Raw genomic sequence first — 24,472 nt, 5'->3', positions numbered from 1 at the left:
CTACTTAATTATCCAACAGTGTCCACTCGAGGCTGCCTCTTCCTGAACCTGTGTGTCTCTGTCTTCCCTCCGTTTCCCACCAGGGAGTGTATAAAATCTCAAATTTTCAAACCAGCAAAGAGTATAAAATCTCAGATTTTCAAAGCATGTTCTGAAATGTCCCCTTTAAGGCCGCTGCTCAGAATAAACATGAACCTGGCCTTTTGGATCCTCCCAAACCACTTGTGAAATAGTTCAGAAATAGTTCAGGGACTTCCCTGGTAGTCCAGTGGCTAAGACTCCTCACTCTAAATGCAGGGGACCCAGGTTCAACCCCTGGTCAGGGAACTAGATCCCACATGTCACAGTGAACAGTTCAAAGGTCCCGACTAGAAGATCCCAAGTGCCAAAACAAAGACCTGGTACAGTGAAATAAATCAGTATTTCAGAAAAAAGAAAGAAATGGTTCGTATAAGTTCTGATGAGCTATTCCTTAATTCATTTAAGGGAAAATGCTGATCTTTATTTGAAATGAATAAGATTTGTTTTTAGTTCTTTTTGGTTTGTTTTTAGTTCTTTTAATTCATGTCATTATCAAATATCCATTTTAAAAAATTGGAAAAAAAAAAATTGGAGTACAATTGCTTTACAATGATGTTGTGTTAGTTTCTGTTGTACAATGACGTGAATCAGCTATGTTCAGGTACATCAGTATACATATATCCTCTCCCTCTTGAGCCTCCCTCCCACCCCTCTAGGTCATCACAGACACCAAGCTGAGCTCAAATATCCATCTTTTAAGGTCAGTACTTTCAACCCTCCACTGTTACCTTTTTTAAAAAAGCCTTTGTAACATTTCCTGTGTGACAAATACCAAGAGGGAAGAAAAGGGCTTCCATCCCTCACACTCAACACCGCCCCCAGGGGTGGGGCGATGGTGGATGTGCTGTGACGACCTCTGTGCTCAGCAGGATCTCCACCCCTGGGTTCCTTGCTTGGAGGTTGTTCCTACTCGAATACTGAAAGTATCTGAAATATTGGATACTGAAATACATGATAGGCAGAATTAAAATTTCGACAACTCAGAAATTCCCTGGCAGTCCAGTGGTTAGGATTCTGAGCTTTCACTGCCAAGGGCCTCGGTTCACCCTGGTCAGGGAACTGAGATCCCACAAGCTGAGTGGTATGACACACACACACAAAAAAAACCCCTACAAATTTGTTTTGATATGTGGATAAACTTTTATTTATATATAAAGGGAAAACCAATTTCATTTAAAGCTGCCTAATCCACATTCCCAATAGTGAAGGTGTTTAATTTACCATCCACCTTCCAAAGGCTTCAAATCAAACATAGCTAGAATTGATTGATTGATAAAGAACTGATAGATTGATAAAGAATTCAGATTATAAAACTCTCCAGGCAATTAAATGGTCATAATAATACTGGAACTACAGTTTAAAAAAACAAACCACAATGTTATGAGCCCTAACTATCGTTCACTTGGAGGTACAGATAATCAATACCAAATTCATAGATTGGGTTGTAATCAGCAATTGGAAGCAAACAGTATCAAACTGCATAACTTTTAAAAATTAACCTGAAGTTATGAACTTTATAAAAATGGATCTTATTCTTCCAGTGCTCCCAGAAGCTCTACAAAATCAGTGATGTACCATTCCGCGTTATCTTTTACTTGCTGCCTGATCACGTTTCCTCCGAATCCAATGAAAGCATCCTATGAAGAGAAAGAAAGGGAAATAGTTTATAAGGAGAGAGAGAAAGAGAGACAGCAGCAGCCTAGGGAAATAAGTATTATTGAAAAGAAGAAACTCTGAACAAAGACAAGTGAGCCCAGCATCACCTGGGATGCCTCCCTCCCCAGCTCCCTGTGAGCCTGCTCACCTCCTCCCCTCTTCCCGCCACGCGAATAAATGAGTCTGACCACCACTGCAGCAGAAGCACTCAGCTGGACACTGTGGGCTTCAGAAGAACTGAAGTCCTCGGAAAATCAAGACCACTGCTTACAAAAATAAAACCTGGGACTTCCCTCGGTTGGTCCAGTGGTTAAGACTTCTTGCTTCCAATGCAGGGGGCCCAGATTCAGTTCCTTGCCAGGGAACTAGATCCTGCACAGCACATCTAAGACCCTGCACAGCCAAATAAATACATGTATATATTTTTTTAAATAGGGACTTCCCTGGTAGTCCAATGGCTAAGACTCCATGCTCCCAATGCAGGGGGCCTGCGTTCAATCCCTGGTCAGAGAACTAGATCCCACTTGCTGCAACTAAAAATCCCAAGTACCACAGTGGAGCCTCAGCACAGCCAAATATTAAAAAACAAGTAAATAAAACCACACCAGGTGGCAAACATCTGAGTCCTAAACTGGGTGGCAATCACATCCAGGCCAATTTCAAAGAAAGAAGATTGAAGAGAGGCCTGTGGGGCTGGGGAAATGCCCGAGGCATGGAATCAGGGCCATGGCAGAATATCTCCCAGCTGGTGTCCTGCGTGAACCTGAAGGACCCACCCCACTGCCCGCAGGGAGGCCTGTTATCCCGGGCTGAAGGAGATGACAACCCCGGAGTATGTTAGCAGCACTCTATGTTTCACTGGTAGAATGATTTAAAGGTGCATTGTTTCATTCACTTCTTCTCAGTGATACCTTCTCTTAGTTAATGATCTTTTGAATTTTTTGGCTGCGCCTTCACAGCATGTGGAATCTTCGTTCCCCGACCAGGGATCAAACCCATATACCCCTGCACTGGAAAGTGGAGTCCTAACCACTGGACCACCAGGGAAGCCTCATTGTTGTTAGTCACTAGTTGTGTCTGAATCTTTTGCAACCCCATGGACTGTAGCCTACCAGGGCTGATGCAATCTGTCCACGAGATTTCCCAGGCAAGAATCTGGAGTGGGTTGCCATGCCCTTCTCCAAGGGAAATTCCATAGTCAATGGTCTTTTTAAGTGGTATTTTCTCTTTTTTCTGCCAGGACACAGACACAATATACATTGATTTAGAAGTATAGATTTATCTTACTTGCCCTTTCTCTTCATTTTTATTTTCATACCATACAATGGGGGAAAAATAAGTAGATTCTTACATTTAGAAAAATCGAGCCTCTTGAACTCCTGCCTCTGCGGCAGCCCTCTGCAGGCCAGCACCAGTTCCACTGTCCTAACACCCTGACTTGTTCCTTCTTGGTCCAGAGGCTTCCAGGACTTCCCATGACCCAAAGGTAACACCAGACAGCCTAGTGCGTGGGGTCTTCTTCTCTTGCTGAAGAGAAAGCCCACTCCCACACCTCCCTGCCCACTGGCCAGCCTGAGACTGCGCTAGTCCATCAGGACTGTGCTCTGCTGCTTCCCTTCCCCCTAGAAGCCCTCCCCGCCAAGTTCTGCCTAGCTTCAACATGGCGACTGCTAACTGCCCTTTAGGGCAGGGCTCCCACTCCCGGGCCACGCACTTGGTACTGCACACAGGAGAAGGTGAGCAGCAGGAGAGTGAGAGAAGCTTCATCTGTATTTACAAACTGCTCCGCATGGCTTGCACTCCTCCTGAGCTCCACTTTCTGTCAGGTCAGTGGCGGCAATTAATAAATGCAAAGCCCTTGAATCATCCAGAAACCATCCTACACCCCTCAACCCCCGGTCCGTGGAAAAATTGCCTTCCACGAAACCGGTCCCTGGTGCCACAAAGGTTGGGGCCCAACCTTTGGGCGCGGATTAGGGCACAGATTCCTCGGACCACCTTCCAGGGCTACAGACCTGCACACACACCACCTACCCTTGGTTCAGTCGGGCTGTGTCACCTTCTGACCGATAGGATCTTCTGCACTTTGTAATTCTGTCCTTCTTGGATACCAGGATTCAGGGCCCCCTGAGAGAACCCTGCATTTTATGCCTTGTACTCTGATATCCACTGGCCTGGCTTTCAGTACTTAGTCGACCCTGACATTGGCTGTAAATCATTTAAGAACGCATTATTTCAAACTGACTCAAGTAATGTTAAAAGGATCCCCAAAAATTCTTTAACCACTTTTAATTAATCATTGACAGACAGATGTTATTTTTAGATCTGAGGAAACTAGGTAGTGAAATGTTCACCACTATATTTTTGGTTCAGTTTTTTTAAGGTAGAACGAAATGTTAGAGTCACAGTCCTATGTGAAATGGACATGTGATATTTAAGGTATTGGCTACAGTCCATGGGGTCCCAAAGAGTCGGACACAGCTGAGTGACTGAGCACACATGCACACACACACACACACACACATACATAGAGCACTTATTTCCTGCTAGTCTCAGAAAGCAATGGAAATGCAGAAGAAGAATAAAATGCTTTAATACGGCCATAGTATCGAATCCCCATGACCCTCAGTTACCCCATCAGTAAAGAGGAAAAGATGATACTTTTTACTTCACAGGGCTGTTATGAAGATTAAATAAGATAATGTATGAGGAAATAGTTTATCAAATATAAAACACAAATTCTGGTTGTAGTATAAGAGCTGCATTAATTGTGGAAATGAAGCCAAACCTCATTGAGCACATACTTGGGCTAAGAGGCAGCAGCCATACTGCAGGGACAAGGGGTCTTTGGAAGTTTTAAATGGGGTTTAAGTTCCTTACTTGCAACCTTCCTTGGGTTTGCAGAAAGTCAATTAATATATTGAGATTGAATGTGTTTTATTTATTTTGTTTTTTTGTTTTATGGTAATACAGGTTTTTGTTTCATTCTCACAAGCTGCATAAAAATGAGCATGCTTAATACATACAGCAGGGGGACAGGCTTCCATGTCTGTGGCTCCATCTCCAACCATGACGATCTTCTTAAAGTGAAATTTTTCCTTTAACAATTTAATAACTTTTCCTTTTCCACCAGATTCAGCTGTTGGCTGCGTCTCATCAAAACCTGCATATTCACCTATAAAACAGATCCACAGAATTAGATCAGTAGGGCCACTTTTTTGCATAGATGATATCCTCATTTACATACGACTGGCAAAGCTAAAAACGGCCTTCCACACAGCCTGGACTTCCACACTTATTTCTCAGAATAAACAAGCTATGCTTTTAAATTACAAACTTCTTGTCAAGGTTATTCCTTTAGGTGATAAACACCTTGCAGTTAATTGGTTTTATCTTCTAAGCTTCCAGTACAGCAAGTCTCAAAACTTATTGAAATGGCAGAACACCATGAAACAGTAATATATTAATTTAAAACATGTTATTATATAATTTCTTCTAAGAGGAGATTCTAATTTACATTTGATGGATTATTTCCATCTTACAGTAATTACTACACTTATACTCTACTCTTTTTTTTAAATGATTTCTATCTTAAAAACTCTTCAAAAGTGTTCTAGTAACACATTTAAATGTTTTTAATTAATGCCATTTGGTTTTAAGAATGCCAGCCACCCCCTGACATAACTGGAGACATCTTAAGATGACGAGAAGATTACAGTTGTGGCTCTGTGATGGTTCAGAAAGGGGCCAGGAGGCGCCTCCAAAGGCAGCTACAGTGCAGTGACTTGCTCACAAATTAACTCTCCTTCCTGAGTCAAACACACGAGCCAAGTTGGCTCTAATACATGAGAGCTTTCATAAAACTGAAATATACTGAATGACAAAATAAGTCATATGGGTTACATGACATTATTTACTAAAATGCAGACATGTATATACAGACAGATGATTTTATGGATACTGAAGGTAGGAGAGATGATGCCCTAAGTGTATCTTGCAGAGTAAAGGATACCAAGGTGTGAAAGACATCAGTAAAGAGAACCCTCTATCTCAGCATTTAACTCTGACGCCACCTTGCTGAAGCTGCATTCCAACAGACATTAAATACTAAAACTGATTAGAGGGGAAAATGTGACCATGAAAGTCTTACCATTAAAGTAGAACTTCAGCCTATTGGCAAATACATTGGTTGATGGAATGTTGAGCTTTGAAGCAACATGCTCCACAATGCTCCTAAAGCCACCAGATATCAGGAAAACCTGAACATTTCGTTCTTGTAGGCGACTTACTAGCTCCCTGTAAAAAAAAAAAAAAAAAAGGAGACTCAAATACCAAATGCTGATCAATACAAAAGTGAAAACAGGAAACGTGAAAAGGAAACTCAAATATGCATTTCTCCTAATGCATCTGTCCAAGGTACATCAGACAAGGTATATTGCCTAGTGAATTAATGTTCCATATATATTTTTCTAAATGCACTTAGAAATTAGTGGGTGGGGCTTGACTGCTTTAGGAAACCATTCCACAACTCTGCTCTGCCCATGGACCTAGAAACACGAGATGAAGAGGGGATTTTGGCTCTCTGTTGGGAGAGAGGGAAGGCAGACATGGGCAGGACCAACCAGCCAGACAAGACCAGTCACAAGGACCGAAAGAACCACACGGAAGCTCTACAGTGATGAAGGACATGCCCCCAAATGCAGGTGCTGAGAGAGAGGCAGTGTGCCCAGACTGGGCATCCCTTACCTTATGCCGGGGGTCAGGTGCGGGGGGTGCTCTGCTAGGAGCCTCTGCACCTGTTCCCTGGAGGGCTGGATCAGAGCTAAGCGCTGTGTGAGGGCAGCCTTGAAAGGCACTGCTCCGCCCATGGCTTGCCGTGTCCTAGGAGGAAGAAGACCCAATAATCAAGCCAGCCAAGTCAGCTGTCGTCAAAGTTTACATGCCCACCCTCCTCAGCTCCTCTCAAGGTCCATCCACAAGGACAGTGCCCCACCATACAACAGACGTGCTACGTTGCCATGGGAGTAAGTGGGGCCAGGGATAAACTATGGAGGGTTTGCTTGAGAATCACATTGATATTCTGCATTCACAAATACACCATCCAGTGAGCTGAGAAAAATGCACGTACTATCCACAGGTACCTTCCTTAGAAGTCGTGAGCTCTTGTAAACCAAGAAAGAGACTAAAGGCCAGTACTCTTTATACATACACATACACATATATAATTTAGCATGTTAAAAACAATCACATCAAAGAAAAGTATACAGGGGCTTCCCTGGTGGCTCAGTGGTAAAGAATCCGCCTGCCAATGCAAAAGACACCAGTTTGATCCCTGGTCCAGGAAGATACCACATGCTGTGGAGCAACTAAGCCCGTAAGCCACAACTATTGAGTTGGTGCTCTGGAGCTCAGGAGCTGCAACTGCTGAAGCCTGCCCAAGAGCCTGTGCTCCACAACCAGAGAAATCACTGTAATCAGAAGCCCATGCCCAGCACAGCAAACAAATAATTTTTAAAGTATTCAGATAAAAAAATGTCATAGATGACATAAGAATAGTGTGCATATATTTTTGCATATATATATAAATCTACAATATTTACCACTGTTGATTTATATATATTTTGGAGCAGCTCTGATGCTGCTATCATAAGCCAAATTGTATGGCTTGGTTTACTAGGCCAGGCATGCTTGCATCAGATGAAGCTGAACATGAAACAGTCTAGGACCTGGTGAGTGTGGGTGGCACAGGGGAGAGCAGAAGGGAGGAAGGAACTCTCACCTGGGCATCCGTGGAGACACTGAACCAAAACTAGCTTTCTAGCAAAGCTCTAAGGCCATACTTTCAACCATGACACCAAGCACTGGACCCCTGGAGATCTGGTAGGTTATCTTTTTTGGTTATTTGTGGTCATCTATCCCCTGGTCAAGCTAAGGGTATGTCATCCATATTTATTTGTCAAAGTGTATATATTAGTGTTATATATACACTTTTTTGGCATAAATGTGTGTATAAATGGGAAATCCCCCAGAAGTCCAGTGGTTAGGATGCCATGCTTCCACTGCAGGGAGACAAGTTTGATCCCTGGTTGGAGGGAACTGAGGTCCTGAAAGCCATGTAGTATGGCCAAATATACATACATACACATATATGCAGCCCTCCAGGCTCCTCTGTCCATGGGGATTCTCCAGGCAAGAATACTGGAGTGGGTTGCCATGCCTTCCTTCAAGGAATCTTCCCAACCCAGGGATTGAATCCAGGTCTCCCACATTGCAAGCAGATTCCTTACCATCCGAGCCACCAGGGAAGCCCATGAATAATGGAGTAGGTAGCCTATCCTTTCACTAGGGGATTTTCCCAACCCAGGAATCGAACCAGGTCTCCTGCATTCCAGGTGGATTCTTTACAAGCCGAGCTACCAGAGAAGCCCATACACATACACACATAGATTTATATAAGCCCATATACATATATACATATATATATATTTATATAAATGGATGGTTGGATGATGTACTACACCAACAAATTCAGCTCTAAGTGATGGAAGAAAATAACCCAGTGCCCATATTTCATAGGAAGGGACTAAAATCAGGGAATTGTGGCTCTGGTCCTGTACGTCATTCAAAAGTCACTCTTCTTTTGCAATCCTCTATCATTTCATAAGGTGAATAAATACTGTTCCTACATTTCTGACACGGCATCCTCAACTCCACAGAATTTGGCCAGCTCATCAATTCCTTCTTCTTGGATGACGGTGCTATCGACATCAAAGCACACTGCATCAGCTGAACAGAAAAGATTCCTCAACTCTGAATGGGAGACCATCTTTGGAAGAATTTTCCTCCTACAACAGAAAAAGATGAATCTATTTAAAGACACAAAATATAATCATTTGTTATTGTTGTTCAGTTGCTAAGTCCTGTCTGACTCTTTGCAACTCCATGGACTGTAACACGCCAGGCCTCCCTGACCCTCAGTATCTCCCAGAGTTTGCCCAAGTTCACGTCCAATGAATTGGTGATGCCATCCAACCATCTCATCCTCTGTCGCCCTCTTTTCCTTTTGCCTTCGATCCTTCCCAGCATCAGACAAAATATAATCATAAAAGGTCTAATTTTGCCTACAAATGTCAATATATTGTATTTCCCATCAAAGTCATTCATTTTTTTAAATACAAATTAAGCACCTTCTAAATGTCAGGCTCTGGGGCTACAAAGTTGAGTGGAGACCCAGATTCTGCTCCCAGGAATTAAGTCTAGTGAAGGTTATCAATTTATGAATGTATTTGATTTTCAACCAATATTCAGATACTTTTGACCTAACAGTTAGAGCAATAAGGCAAGTGCTACAATGGAAATGTGCATAAGATACTGTGAGCACACAGAGTAAATGGTTAACCTTGTCCATGAGACAGGCTTCCAAGAGGTACCGGCATTTGAGCTGAATATGCAGAGTAAGTGGCCTTCTGCATGGGCTCTCAAAGGGAAGGGTATCAGTTTGTTGTGTCCTGAGAATAAGCCAGGGGGAGAACAGCAGCAAGGAGCGGGGTAGTGATGGCAAAGGGAAGAACACGTGCAAAGACAAGGCAGCAGAATATGGCTGATGAGCTGGGAGCTGCCCAGCGGCCCAAGCCAGCTGGCAGGCAGTGCACGCGCAGTTAGTATGGGCGGGCTAAGGAGCTGTTTTTTTTTTTTTTTTGACTTTTCTGGGTTTTCATTGCTTCACACAGACTTTCTTTAGTTGCGGCAATCTGGGACTACTGTTCGTTGCGGTAGGTGGACTTCTCATTGCCATGGCTTCTCTCGTTGCAGAGCACAGACTCGAGAGCTCGGGCTCAGCAGTTGTGGTGCCTGGGATTAGTCGCCCCACGGCCTGTGGGATCTTCCTGGACCAGAGATCGAACCCGTGCCCCCTGCATTGGTAGGCGGATTCTAATCCACTGGACCACCAGGTAAGTCTTAAGGAGTTTGGATTTTACCATTCTAGCTAACAGAAGGACTTACCTGGTGGACCAGGAGCTAAGACTCCATGCTTCCAATGCAGGGGGCCCAGGTTCAATTCCTGGTCAGGGAACTAGATGCCACATACCTCAGCTAAGAGTTCATATGCTGCAACTAAGACTTGGTGCAGCCAAATAAGTAAATATTGGGGGGAAAAAACCTTTTAGCTAATAGGAAACCTTGAAAGGCTTTACACCTCAGAAGTTCGAGCTAAACATACACATGAGTCTGTTTCCAGTGCAGAGATGGTAACTGAAGCCACAGACTGCTGGAAGAGAGAGTAGAGAAAGAGAAAAAGAAGAAGGCTGAGGACAGAGCACAAAGGAACAGGGCAGTCAGGGCAGGAATCTGTGAAGGAAAATGAGAGGGAGAAGTCACAGGGAGGAACTGAGAGACCACAGTGCCGCAGAAGCTGCAGAGGACAGTTTCAAAAGAATTTTGAGTATTTTTTATTTTTTAAGAAAACTGGGGCTTCCCTGATGACTCAGTGGTTAAAAAAAAAAAAAAAATCCACCTGCCAATGCAGGAGACACCGGTTCAATCCCTGGTCCAGGAAGATCCCACATGCCATGGGGCAGCTGAGCCCAGGCTCCATGACTACGGAAGCTCTTGCACCTTAGAGCCTGTGCTCCACAACAGGAGAAGCCGCTGCAGTGAGAAGCCCCCGCTCGCCACAATAGAGAAACGCTCAAGCGGTAACGAAGACCCGGCACAGCCACAAATAAATAAAATTACTTTTTAAAAAAGAAAGAAAATCAATGGACTAGAGTCTTGGAAGTGAACTAGATCCTAGAGGTCATCTGGGGCCACTCTCCCATCAAAGAAACTAATACGTCATGTACAAGGTACACGGACCATGCAAATCACATAAACAGTGGCTGACAACTGACTCACAGGAGCCTGGCCAACCCACTTTGTAACTCATTACAAACCAGTGCATTTGGTAGAACCATCCAGTTCAAAGTTAACGTGGGGGAAAAAAAATCTTTCAAGACAGGGGTCAACAAAACACAGCCAGTAGGCCAAATGCAGCCTGCCACCTGTTTTTTGTACAGCCTGTGAAGAATGAATTTTACATTTTAAATAGTTGGGAAAAGTAGAAGAGTAGTATTTTGTGACACATTCAAGTCACATAAAATTCAAAATTCAGTGTCTGTAAATAAAATGCTATGGGAACATAGCCACGTTCATCATTTACATGTCTATAGTGACTTCCCCAAAACAGCAGACAAGCTGAGTAGCTGTGTCAGAGACATGGTCTGCAAAGCCTGAGATACATACTGTCTGGCCCTTTAGAGAGAAATTTTGCTGATCCTTGTTTCGAGCCCTTACAAGAGAGTACTCCAAACAGGAAACATCAATTTCATTGGAGTCCCACTAAAAACAGGCAGAGGAGGGTAAATTAATGAATCCAGTTAGATAACAGAATTTAAAACTCTGCACTGACATTATCGACCTAAATGTGGATAAGTCTCCACAGAAGAGAAGTATTTTTCAAAAACATGAATACAAAACACATCTGCTACTGGTTATCTACTGGGTTTTCTATAAGAGATGATGGAAAAACCCGATCGACTTTTTGGCCAACACAATACGATCTGTTTTTTACCCACAACATCATGTTCTTGTTCAAGCTGACCACTCAAGTTAGAGGACCAACTTCCCAGGTTCACATATCTGCTCTTGGAGGCTAAGCTTCTTTGCTGGTTGGTTCTCTTAATGTAATAGCCCAGGGTCCGTACTTGGTCTTCTCTACCTATATACACTCCTTGCTAAGTGCTAAGTCACTTCAGTCATGATCAACTCTTCGAGACCCTATGGACTGTAGCCCACCAGGTTCCTCTGTCCCTGGGAATTCCCAGGCAAGAATACTGGAGTGGGTTGCCATTTCCTCCTCCAGGGGATCTTCCCCACCCAGGGATCAAGCCAGAGTTTCCTATGTCACCTGCATTGGCAGGGGGATTCTTTACCACTAGCACCACCTGGTCACTCCTTAGATGAATTAATTTATCCTTGATCATAGCTTTAAATGTCAGTTCTATGACAGTAACTCCCAATACACAGCTGCAGCTCAGTTTTCTCTCCCAAACCCTAAACTCTATATACTTACCTGACTTCCACTCAGATGTTTAGTGAACACCCCAGACATAAATCATAACATCCAAAACAGAACTCCCAGTGTTCCCTCCCCTCCTCAAAACTGCCATTCTTGCAGCCTTCCTTTTCTCTCTTGATGGCAACTCCACTCCTCAGTCACCTTTAACATTTCTCTTTCCCTGAAATCCCACATCCAATCTTTCAGGAAATGCTATTTGTTCTGCCTTTAATACATATATATTTTTTTGGCTGAGCCTCGCAGCATGTGGGATCATAGTTCCCTGCTGCTGCTGCTGCTGCTAAGTCGCTTCAGTCGTGTCCGACTCTGTGCAACCCCTGAGACGGCAGCCCACCAGGCTCCACCATCCCTGGGATTCTCCAGGCAAGAACACTGGAGTGGGTTGCCAGTTCCTTCTCCAATGCATGAAAGTGAAAAGTGAAAGTGAAGTCGCTCAGTCGTGTCTGACTCTTAGCGACCCCATGGACTGCAGCCTACCAGGCTCCTCCGTCCATAGGAGTTTCCAGGCAAGAGTACTGGAGTGGGGTGCCATTGCCTTCTCCAATAGTTCCCTGAAAAGGGATCAAACCCACACCCAGTACAGTGGAAGTGTGAAGTCTTAACCACTGGACCTCCCGGAAAGTCCGGTTCTTCCTGTAAGAGCTAACCAAAAAAAATCTAACCAAAGTATGACCACTTCTCACCACATCCACTGCTGTTGTTCCAGCCTGTCACCAATGTTTCTAGCCAAGATTGTACCAACAGCCTCTTAAAATGTCCCCACCCCTACTATCTGCTCTCAACATTACAGCCAGAGAATCATTGTAAGCTATAAGCCAAATCATGTCACAATCTTTGCTCAAAATCCTTCAGTGGCTTTTCATTTTACTAAAAGTAAAAGCCCAACTTCCTATGATTACTAATAAGATCTGCCCCCCAACTCTGGCACCACCACCACCACCAGCATGCCCTCCCGATACTTCTCTGGCCTCATCTCCTACCCCTGTCACCCTTGTTCACTCTGCTCCAGCCTCACTGGTCTTCTTGCTGCTCTGCAAATACACCAGGAAGGCTCCCCTCTTAGGGTCTTTGCTCTAGCTTCGCCCTTGGTGGGAATGCTCATCATGCGAATACTCTCTTGGCCAGTTCCCTCAGAAGCAGTTTGCCCAGATGTCAACCTGACCACGCTGTTTATCACTGTAACCCCCTTCCCTGACCTTACCCCTGACATTGCTGATCTCCCTCATGATGCCCTACGTCTTTTCTTCTGTAACATCTCTCATCTCTAACACCTGATAACACATGTCTATTATGTGTTGTTTATCTGTTCCCATTAAGATGTAAATTTCACAGGAGTAGGATCTTTATCATCTTTGTTCACTGCTGGATCCTTAGGACTGAGAACGGTACTTGGCACATAGTAAGGCTCAGTAAGGCTTCCCAGATGGCACCAGTGGTAAAGAACTTGCCTGCCAATGCAGGAGACATAACAGACTCAGGTTCAACCCTGGGTCAGGAAGATCTCCTGGAGGAGGGCATGGCAACCCACTCCAGTATTCTTGCCTGGAGAATCCCCATGGACAGAGGAGCCTGGCAGGCTACAGTCCATAGTGTCACAAAGAGTCGGATATGACTCAAGTGATTTAGCACACGCACAAGGCTCAGTAATGTGTGTAAATGAATAATGCTCAAATGCCATCTTCACTATGAAGTCTTTCCTGATCCCCTGATCTGGAAAAACATCTCTCCCAGAACTTCCAAAGTACTTTATGGAGACCTGCTTTAAGATATGGAATTCATAATATTCCAACTTATCTTATATTGATTTATGTGCATATCACTTTCACTCCGGGATGGCAAGCTCTTTGTACTAAAATACAAAATTTTCCAAAACACCTATCGTTTGAACCTTTTCTGAGTGGATACTCAATTAATTTCTGAAGGTTGAATGAATAAATAAAATGATACAATTGTGAATTACATACCCACAGCTAACGATTTTTTAAAACTTTTTATCATGGCAAATTTCACATGCATATAAAAACAGGAAGTATGAATACATGAACTCCATGTATTTATCATCCTGTTTCAATAATCATAGCAAATCTTACTTCATCAACAACCCCACTATAAAAGGTTCTGCACCCCAATTCCAACAAGGGGGTTGGGGTTCCCACACATCCAAGCAGTTCTTGGATACCAGCAGGGTGTTCTACTTTTCGATTCAATTCTGACACTATCTACCCAGAGAGGGCATCAGATTCCACAGGTTAAAGGTTTAGTCCACAAGACTGACCCCACTCCACCCCCGACACACACACACTCTCTCTCTCTCTCTCCGGATGTAGGTCACAAATCCAGATTATCATCACCTGTGCTTCTGACTGACCAGCTATAGAGTGGAGGTTCCAACAACCCCTCCTTGGGTTCAATTAATTCATTAGAGCAACTCACAAAATTTACGAGGTTTATTATTAAAGGATATAACTTAGGAAAAGCAAATGAAAGAAATGTACAGGGCAAAGATATGTGGAAGGGGAGGTGAGCTTCCATGCCCTCTCCAGGCTCGCCGTTCTGCCCAAATCTCCATGTGTTCACCTACCCAGAAGCTCTTAGAACCCCGTCCTTTGTGGGTTTTGAGGAGGCCTCATTACAAAGGCACACTTGACAAAATCATTGGTCACTGGTGCCCGAGCTCAGCCTCTAACCCCTCTCGGGGTCATGTCAGTGGGACCGAAGGTTCCAACCCTCTCATCACATGGTTGGCTCGCATGGCAAACAGCCCTCATCCTTAGGTAGGTCCAAAAGTCACCCATTCACACAAGAGACATCTTTATCTGTCTCATCATGGAAAATTCCAAGGGTTATGGGAGCTCTGTGTCAGAAACAGGACAGGTCCAAATACCTGTTTATTACAAATCACATTCTCACACCCACACAATTCTATCTTTGAGATAAATCTGACTTATCTCAAAGTAAACCATATCATTTCATACAAAAATATTTCAGTGTATACACTTAAAAGTGTATACTTTTAAAAGGTAAAGGCTCTTTTTAACATAGTCATTTGCATTTATTAAACCATATCATTTCATACAAAAATATTTCAGTGTATACACTTAAAAGTGTATACTTTTAAAAGGTAAAGGCTCTTTTTAACATAGTCATTTGCATTTATTAACTCTACTGTTGGCACCTGCCTGTATGCAGGTGTGGCCACTGACAATCAAATCAGGTTGATCACAGCACACCTCAGAATGCCCCTGCTTATCCACTTCTCATTATTAGCGTAGAAATCAACATAATGTCTCTGTTACTTGATTCATTTATGCCCTTCATGATTCAAGTCCTCTCCATTTCACCAGGCTTTTCCCCACCACTTTCCTCCCCTCACAAACACTCACATACACATACACACACTTTATGCTCAAGGGATACAGAGGACTTCTTGCTCCTTAAACATGTCATGGTTTTTTAGTTCTCTTTATCTTTGCAAATGCTGTTTATTCTGCCTGAAATCACCTAATTACTCATGTTTAAGGGGCAAATTCCTATTTATCCTTCAAGGTGCAGATTAAATTATTTTCCCTGTACTATCTCCTTCATAATCCCCTCCAAGAATTAATTAATTACCCCCATTCCTCTCCTAGAATGTGAGTTCCTTCAGGGTAGGGACCTTGACTGAATTACTTTTCTGTTCCAGCACAGTAGGTGTTAAATTGAAATGTTTCAGGAATTAGAGCTGAATCTAAGCAGTTAATGAGAACCCAACACAGAATCGAGTACATTACTGTTCTCAATTAAACAATTCCAAATTAGTATGCTATTACCCTAAAATTAAAATCCTTAACCAGAAATGGTGACTACAACAGAGAAACAGAATCAACATTATATATTCCGAAGTTGGAAGGAAGCTCAAAGCCATTATCTGGGGCTAGTCCTGTGCCTTTCTACAGGAACAATATAGATACATCCATTTACCAAATTAACTAATAGAGGTATAAGGAATTAAATGTTTTACCCAAGGTCATACAGCTCCTAAGTGATGGCCAAAGAACTGAAATTTGGATCTCAAATGCACAGAGACAACATAAAAGATGTGGATAAATTAAGTAAAATTAAGTAAAGTTAGACACTGTTAAGAACATAACATGGATCCAGGAAATGTCAAAGACTTCCACCAAGAATTCAGACTGGGACTTCCCTGGCAGTTCAGTGGTTGAGAATCCACCTTGAAGTGCAGGGGACATGGGTTCAATCCCTGGTCAGGGAACTAAAATCCTACAGGCCATGGAGAAACTAAGTCCACGTGCCAGAACTGGAGAATCCATGTACCACAATGGAAGCTCCCACATGCTGCAACTAAGACCAACACAGTCAAATAAATACAAATATTTTTTTAAAAAAAGAGTTCAGACTATTCTTCAAAGACAGTGAAGCCAGTGCACAGTGCCACTCTGTGCCCAGCACATGATCTGGGAACCACAGAATGGGCACCACCTTCAAGACGCTCTCAGTCTCATTGGATGGCTGGACAAATCATCATTGTTCACATTTGAAAAGCCAGAGCCTTGAGCCTCTTTCCAACCACTGATACCAGCAATAGCTTCAACCAGATCATGAGCCTCAAATACAAAAGGAAACATACATTTACTCTAATGAAGTGAGAACTGATTTCTACAAATCCGGATGAACAGTAGTCCTGACTTGTAACTCAGAACTGCTGACACCTGTAGGTTGCACTGTGGGTCCCAAGACAGGATGTTTGAGACAAACTATTGGAGGACAGAGGGAACAAAAAGTACCCACAAACTGAGAAGGCATCTTGAGAGCGACAAATGAGGCAGGGAGATCCATGTAATCAGGGTCCTTGGAAACAGGGCGTGCACTCCTAAGCCAAGACTGATGAATGGGTAAGTAGTCTTGGGGGTGCTGGAAATATGTCAGGGAGGGTTTTCATCATTGTTTGGGGACTAACAGAGTGTAGAGCTACCTGGCCCTGATGATTATTAAACAATGTCTATCAACTGTAAAGCCCTTGAAGACACAGAAGTGATTCACTGCACAATACAGTTCTGGGTAGGGTCAGAAGGACAGGAGAAACTGTAAGGACCCAAGATGATGCTAGTTATGCTAACAGCCATGCACAAACATTACACTGAAGCTACCTGGAAGGCTAATTTTTTTCTCTGTGCCCTCCCTAGAAGACAGAGCTAGATTATATGACCTTAACCTTGCCCCCAGAATGCTTGTGCCAGGGGATATGCCCTCCACTCCTCAGCTTACGTGGGTTTCAGTCCCCTGCTTAGACTACAGAACAAATTCAGCTTCCACCAGCACTTCGCAACCCCCACTGTAAAATGCTCTGCCTTCCTGTTCACTTCTGATTCCCTCTTTTTTCATTGTCTCCACCAGGAGTGATTCATAATTCGTACAAATTCAAAATCCTCATAGTTCCAGGGGCAGGAAGGGAAATGTGCTGAGTAAATTCAGTTGCTTCAAAGTGAATTGTGTACATTAGAAAAACTGTTGCTGGAGAATGGACTCTGGAGCCCTCACATCCAGACTAGCAGGGAAGGGGGACAGGACAGGGGTGGAAGAAATCCTGATGGAAAAGGTCTGTGTTTACATGGCAGTTGCCAAGCCTGGTCCCAACCCCTAGACCACTGCCTTCTGGGGCTCAGGACAGGACTCCTGCCCACCCGACCCCAAGCAGGTCCACCTTGGGGAAGCAGAGGGCCAACTGGTAAAGAAGCCACAGCTGACAACCCCTCGTCACCTACTCCCAGCTCCAAAAGTACAAAAGCAAGCTTCCCTTCAAGGCCAACTTTAGGAATTCTGATGTTAGATAAGAGGGAAAAAACTTTCTCATCCCAACAAACTCTCTTCCAGCTTCTCATCTAAGTGTCTCACAAGAGACATCTAAGATCACCTTCACCAACTTCCGCTTTTGCTGGGATTGACCTCTTACCTTCACCTATGTAAGAACAAATATAAGCTGGTACAGAGGTTGAGGAAGCCAACAGAGCAAAGATTCCTGGACTCAGATGGGCATCATCTAGGGTGGCTTTGGTCCTGGTGGTGAGGCTGTTTGGGGCCCTCCAAGCAGTGAAACAAGGTTGAATGGAGTCTGAGAGGCTTCTGGATCAGAGGAGAGTCAAAGAGCCTTCCTCTAACTAGGACGGGGGTTCCTGCCAATGCATTTATAGTACATTTTATGATTTAAAACAAAACAAAACGGATCTTCTTCAGGGAAACCGAGATTGTATGTGTACCACTTTACAGCAGACAATTCTTTTTATGCAGGTGAAGAGTAAACTGATAAACATATAACATTGACAATGACGACAACAGCAGACAAAAAGGACTCACGCTTCTTCAGTGCTGGATTCCCAGAAGACAACGGTCTTCTCTTCCCACTTCTTTCCTGGGGGGGTGGGGGGGCGGGGGATAAAGAAACACAGCATGAAGTTCTGACTACAAATTTCTTTAAGAGAGATCTCGTGAGTTCTGCAAGAGTAAGAACCTAGAAAGAACGGGGAAATCAACATCAAGGTCCAGACACAGGAGAAGAAAGAGACCGTCTAGCTTCACTATCCTCCCTCTGTAGGACTGGAACAAAGAAAGGTCGGCTGCAAAGTCTCCTAAGGCTACTTTCTCTGGGAAATACTTCACATCTGCCTCCTTCAAGCTCCACAGAAGAGGAAACATGCCCTTTTCTGTGGCTCTAAACCAGAAAAAGCTTCGAATCTGATAGAAAATCACCTACACCTGATTGGCATGGCTCAGAGGCAAGGGAAAGGAGAGAAAAAGGGAAAGAGGATCTTGGGGGAAAACAAAATACAAATACAGAGAAGCCAATGTAGGAACATTACAGACTGTACAAAATGGTCCCTGCTGTCTTCAAAACGAGGAAAGTCAGCAACATTCCAAGAATAGTCAGAGAGGAATCCTGCTGCCTTGTAAGAAGGGAACAAAGCCAACAACTTCCAATTATTATCCTCATCATTTAAACTGTAAAAAGAAGTGGACGAAGGTGCTAAATCTCAGAAGAAACAAAGAGACAAAAAGAAGCAGTTAAGAACAGGCAGCAAGAAAGAGCAAAGTAGGGCTTGACAAAGGACAGACGACAGAATGGAAAGAAATCTTCTGGGAGGTTCAAATACAGTCCTCACTGCACTCAGAAAGGGTTTGGTGTACCCTTTCTCTCACCAGAGTCATAGAGGATAATACTCCCGAGAAGGAGGAAGAGAACAAGCTGTACTCAAAGCCTCATACCTGAGCACGCAAGCCTAGCATGTCTTCCCCACGCTGCCAAGCTTCTGCAGGTGTTCTGAATCCCGCTCCCCTGCAGGCCCGGAGAGGGGCATCCTATTGGCCCTCCCCAGAAGCTGCTCCTTTTAAGAGACAACCCACTGCCCAGAATGGCAGCACAAGAATGGTACTATTTCCAATTTTCTTCTTTTTTATTTGTTTCTTTTCAAGCGTGAATTATTTTTTTACGTGTGTATATATTTTATTTTATTTTGGCTCTGCTGGGTTTTTCTTGCTGTGCCTGGACTTTCTCTAGTTGCAGCCATTGGGAGCTACTCTTTGTTCAGGTGCTCAGGCTTCTCACTGAGGTGGCTTCTCTTGTTGCAGAGTGCGGACTCTAGGTGTACAGGCTTCAGTAGTTGAGGCTCAAGGGCTCCAGAGCCCGGGCTCAGTAGTTGTGGCACATTGGTATTTGCCTGGAGGCATGTGGGATCTTCCCGACCCAGGATTGAACCTGTGTCCCCTACATTGGCAGGAGGATTCTTTACCACTGAACCACCAAAGAAGGCCCTAACTTGCTTCTTTAATATAGTTTATTATTTCTCCTTTGATCCATTTACATCTAAAGCAGAAATTCTTTTAATTATAAAGGCAGGCTCTTTTTCTCTTCTAATTTAGAATTTGTACATTGCTACTTACCTTTTTTTTTTTCAACTGGGCATGTATTAAATCATGTGAAAACTTAAAATGTTCTATTTTGTTTCACCAATATGAAAATTACAAGACTCTGATAGTCATTATACTGAAATCCTACCTGGTAGTTTTAATTATATATAGAAATACTGAAATATACATCCTTCCCTAACCTGTAGTCCAACGACAAATTATGTAATAATAATAATAAAACTTGTAGTCCAATGCCAAAAATCAACTCCAAATGAATCAAGACCCAAACAAAAAAGCTAAAACTATAAGACTTCTAAAATGTAGGAGGAAAATTGCACTGCTGTGGCAGGCAGCCTCTAAAACAGCCCCTAGAGGGAATTCCCTGGAGGTCCAGTGGTTAGGACTCTGTGCTTCTAGTACAGAGGTCTTGGATTTGACCCCTGGTTGGGGAACTAAGATTCCGCAAGCCACACAACTTGGCCAAAAAAACAAAACAAACAAACAACACCTAATGAACCAACTTCCTGCTATTCCAACCCATCTCTAACCCCCTGCCCTTGAGAGTGAGCTGGGTTTAGTGACTCTCTTCCAGTGAACAGAATGAGGCAGAGGTGATAGGGTATCACTTGCAAAATTAGACTGACACAAATGAGTGTGTATAACTGTGAGATCTGAACAAGCTCTATGGATTGTGCCAGAGTCAGTTCCTTGAGATGTTGCCCTCAGGGGAAGGGACATGAAAGAAGGAGAAGTGCATGAGATTTCCCTGTATATTTCTTTGCAGCCCTCTGTGAATCCATAATTATTTCTAATCACACAAAAAAAGTGCGTTTTTTAAAGTGAGTTTATCTAGAGAGATTCCCTGGTGGTCCAGTGGTTAGGGCTCAGTGCTCTCACTGCCAGGGCCTGGGTTCAATTCCTGGTCAAGGAACTAAGACCCTGCAAGCCAGGCAGCATGGCCAAAATATAAAGAGTGTGTGCGCCTGTTGTCACTTTAAAAAAAGAATGTGGCTTCCATTCTTGCCCCACCCCCACTCCTTGCTCTACAGGAAGGCAGCTGCCATGTTGGTAGCTGCCCTAAGAGAGATGCATTTGGCAGAACTGAAAGCAAACAGCCAGAGAGAAACTGAAGACCTCAGTCCAACAACCCTCAAGGAACTGAATCCTGTCAACAGCCAGATGAGCGCACTAGGAAGCAGATCTTCCTCCACTGAAGTGTTCAGATAAGTTGACCTTGGCCAACTGCAACCCCTTAGTGAAGTCCCTCAGTCGTGTCTAACTCTTTGCGATCCCATGGACTGTAGTCTATCAGGCTTCTCTGTCCATGGGATTTTCCAGGCAAGAGTACTGGAATGGCGTGCCATTTACTTCTCCAAGAGATCTTCCTGACCCAGGGATCAAACCCAGCTCTCCTGCATTGCAGGCAGACCCTTTACCCTCTGAGCCACCAGGGAACACCTTAAGAGACCCTATTAAGAACCACCCAGGTAAGCTGTTCCCAAACTTCTGATCCACAGAAACTGTAAGAAAATAAATGTTTGTCTTTTAAAACTGCCTAATTTGGGGATTATTTGTTATGCAGGGATAGCTACCTAATAGAACAACCATAATTGGTAAAAATTTTCTTAAATAAAACCCACATAGTATGAATAATAAAAGGAAAAAATGATAGATTGGACTTCATCAAAATTAAAAACTGCTTTTCAAAAGACACCATTAAGGAATGGGAAAAAAAAGGTAAGTCACAGAATGGGAGAAAATATTCACAATCCACATATTTGAGGGGACTTTTATCTAGGATAAAGAACTTTTACAACTCAATTAAACACACAACCCATTAAAATATGAGCAAAAAGAGATCCTAAAAGGCATTTCAAAAAAGATGTGCAAATAAGCTCAAAAGAATAACTTTAAAAAGATCGACAATATCATGTATTGGTGAGGACACGGAACAACTGGAACTCTCATACAATGCAACATTGTACAACCACTTTGGAAAAGAGTTTGGCAGTTCCTTACAAAATTAAACATTTACTTACCGTTAGAGTCAGTCATCAATTCCAAACCTGGAGGTGTATTTGAGAGAAATGAAAACACATTCAAAGCAGCTTTATTCATGATAGCCCAAAACTAGAATAAACATCACTGATAGATAAAGGGATAAACAGAACACTACTCGGCAATAAAAAAGGAATAAATTACCAATGCATACTATAACATGAATAGCTCAATTGGTAAAAAATCTGCCTGCAATGCAGGAGACCCGGGTTTGATCCCTTGGTCAGGAAGATCCCCTAGAGAAGGAAATGGCAACCCACCCCAGTATTCTTGCCTGGAGAATTCCATGGACAGAGGAGCCTGGCAGACCACAGTCCATGGGTTCACAAGAGTCAGACACGACTTAGTTACTAAACCAACCACCATCATACCATGAATATTTAAAAAAATATTATACTGACCAGAAGAAGCCAGACACAAAAGAGTATGATTCTGTTTATATGAAACCCTAGAAAATACCAACAAATGCTATAATAACAAAAATCATTATAGAGACCCTAGGAAACTTTTAGGGGAGATGGAAGTATTCTATTGTGATGGTGAATATAAGTGTGTACAACATTGTCAAAATTCATCAAAACGTACACTTAAAATGTGTGCATATTGTTGCATTAGATTATACATCAATAAAATGTAAGCTTAAAAATAAGTTATAAGGGGTACTTCCCTGGTGGTTCAGTGGTTAAGACTCTTTGCTTCAAAAGCAGATGGTTTGAGTTTGATCCCTGATCAGGGAAAAACTAAGATTTCTCATGCCGAATTTCCCGGCCAAAAAAGAAAAGTTATTAGACATGCATCAGATAATCTGAAAACTTAAAACATCCTGAGTACTTTGTTTTCCAATATGAAAGCCACAGGACTAGTATCATTACACTGAAAACACATCGGGCAGTGGAGATAACATATACAAATGCTGGACTTCATTTTTCTTCCCTGATCCTCATTCCAATTCGGTAGTCAAATATTTCAAGAGTAAACACCATGTGCAGGTCACATATAAGGAAAACTTAGAACGTTAAGTTTGATGAATGGAAGCATTATTTATTTAATTCCCGGCTTGAAGTAGTATAACAATGTATCTGGTAAGTACATATTTAAAATTCGAATTCTGATGAAAAAGAAGTTGACGAAGTCAGACACTGCAACTCTAAATTCTGGAACTTTTCCTACTCTTGTACTGATGACTCCCCTATGCGGGATTGCATCATTCATTCATGCTGTTTGGTAACAGGCAGCAGTAGGATAAAACAAGTGAAAACCATCAAAAGTAAACGGATGAAAAGAAAGCCTTGAAATCCCATGACATAATTTACCTATCCCGATGAAGAGAAAGAAATGCAGAATCATAAAGGCCCCGGGTACAGGACAGGCGGGCCGCTCAATTAGAAAGTTGGGCACACGGCGAGAGAAACACTTGCCCAGACTTACCCCGGCGCTGCTGCTCCTTCCTGGGCCGCTGCCACCGCCTTCAGGTCTCCCGCTGCTGTTAAGTTCCGACTGCAAGGGGCCGAGGGTTGGCTCCGACGTTCAGTCGTGGAGCTTGAGGGAGGTGACCGGTGCAAAGCCCCAGGGACTTTATCAATCACCAGATCCGCTGACAAGTGCGGTGGCTTCTTGCGGGATTTGCATCTGTTTTATACTCAACTGGAGCCTGCAAGACCTCCTCTCTGCAGAGCCGGGCTGGGAAGAAGCCCTTGGCCCCGCCCCCGAGGGAGGGACTCCCTGAGCCCGCCCCCTCATCCCGCCGGGGGCTCGGCGCCGGCGGACCTCGACTTGCATTTGGCGGTGGACGCTTTCCTGCGAAGCCGCGAGCCACTCCACCTCCACTTTGCAGAGGAGGAATGGCACAGCTCCGGTCCTTTCCCAGCGCTCCCCACCGTCACCACCCACTTGGGATAAGAGTCGGTGAGAGAAGAGAGGGACCTCTGTACTGATTTTGCAATTAACGAAAGCCCCTTAGGGGCTTTTTGTTTTAATCCACACTTGGCTTATGCTCTTGTAGGAATTTAAGTCCCAAGAGAACTGCAAAAACTGCTCACATTCGCAGCTAAAATGCAGAAACCTATGAGTGACAAAATGAGTCTTTGCACCCCCAGCTTTTTGAGGGAGTCCTCTTACTTTCTTCTTGGTATCACTTGCCCACTACTTTTATGTTGACTACTGTAAATAAGGAGTCATTGCCCACAAACGTTTACCTTTGGGCAGAGCTGTCTGGAGCTAGGCAGTGAGGTCCTACCCTAAAACAACGGAAACCTCGGACACTGACAGTTCACGTCCGCAGGCTCCCTCCAAACTGGTGATTCACACAGAGGGGATGCTGGAGCGAGGCTGGGACACAGCATCCCTGCCTCAAAAAACACAGTTCTATCCAGAAACAAGAGTCCTGATGCTCCGAGGTTACATGTGACTTTGAAGTTCAATATTCTCACATTTCATCAGTAAGAAAATGTTTGCAGGTTTGGGGCACAACCCATTTTTTCCCAGATCTGCCAGGGATGGTTTTGATGAAGGACAAGAAGGAGGAATTTTGATGATTTGAAATATGAGGTAAAAGATTATATAATTAATAGGGGAGGACAAAATAAGGGGGTCTAAAAAATAATCTTGTCAAGAACCTGTTTATAGTCTATGGTTAAGTAATTTAGAAATACAGGGGAATAG

The 24,472-nt window shown here is 43.4% G+C and overlaps 1 protein-coding gene across 7 annotated transcripts; it reads right to left on the bottom strand.

The window, feature by feature from the left end:
• Window positions 1-1,197: 1,197 nt before the first annotated feature.
• On the bottom strand, window positions 1,198-23,498 carry PSPH (phosphoserine phosphatase). 7 transcript variants are annotated; one of them, XM_086374762.1, is made up of 7 exons: window positions 23,240-23,498; window positions 18,206-18,260; window positions 8,424-8,582; window positions 6,484-6,618; window positions 5,888-6,033; window positions 4,764-4,912; window positions 1,198-1,718 (listed from the first exon to the last, which is right to left on the bottom strand). In XM_086374762.1, the coding sequence occupies exons 3-7, from the start codon at window positions 8,561-8,563 to the stop codon at window positions 1,611-1,613; spliced, it is 678 nt and encodes a 225-aa protein (XP_086230888.1). In that variant the 5' UTR covers window positions 8,564-8,582; window positions 18,206-18,260; window positions 23,240-23,498; the 3' UTR covers window positions 1,198-1,610. The 7 variants fall into 7 exon arrangements, with proteins under 7 accessions (XP_086230888.1, XP_086230886.1, XP_086230889.1 ...); XM_086374760.1 differs by lacking the exon at window positions 23,240-23,498 and adding an exon at window positions 21,793-21,814; XM_086374763.1 differs by lacking the exon at window positions 23,240-23,498 and adding an exon at window positions 19,112-19,187.
• Between the last annotated feature and the right edge of the window lie 974 nt (window positions 23,499-24,472).

The sequence above is a fragment of the Bos grunniens genome, chromosome 25 (genome assembly GCF_055505025.1).
Source record: "Bos grunniens cultivar Pamir isolate PY7600 chromosome 25, Bosgru_T2T1.0, whole genome shotgun sequence".
NCBI lineage: Eukaryota > Metazoa > Chordata > Mammalia > Artiodactyla > Bovidae > Bos > Bos grunniens.
Note: the sequence above shows the minus strand (reverse complement) of the source record. Positions and strands in the feature narration are given on the sequence as shown.

Bases quoted from the DNA above. Each gene is read 5' to 3' on its own strand.
- PSPH (XM_086374761.1), bottom strand. From the start codon at position 18,384: ATGTTGATTTCCCCGTTCTTTCTAG. The intron at 18,261-18,359 runs GTTCTTACTCTT...CCACCCCCCCAG, and splicing joins GATTTCCCCGTTCTTTCTAG to GAAAGAAGTGGGAAGAGAAG. The intron at 4,913-5,887 runs GTAAGACTTTCA...TCTGTTTTATAG, and splicing joins GCTGAAGTTCTACTTTAATG to GTGAATATGCAGGTTTTGAT.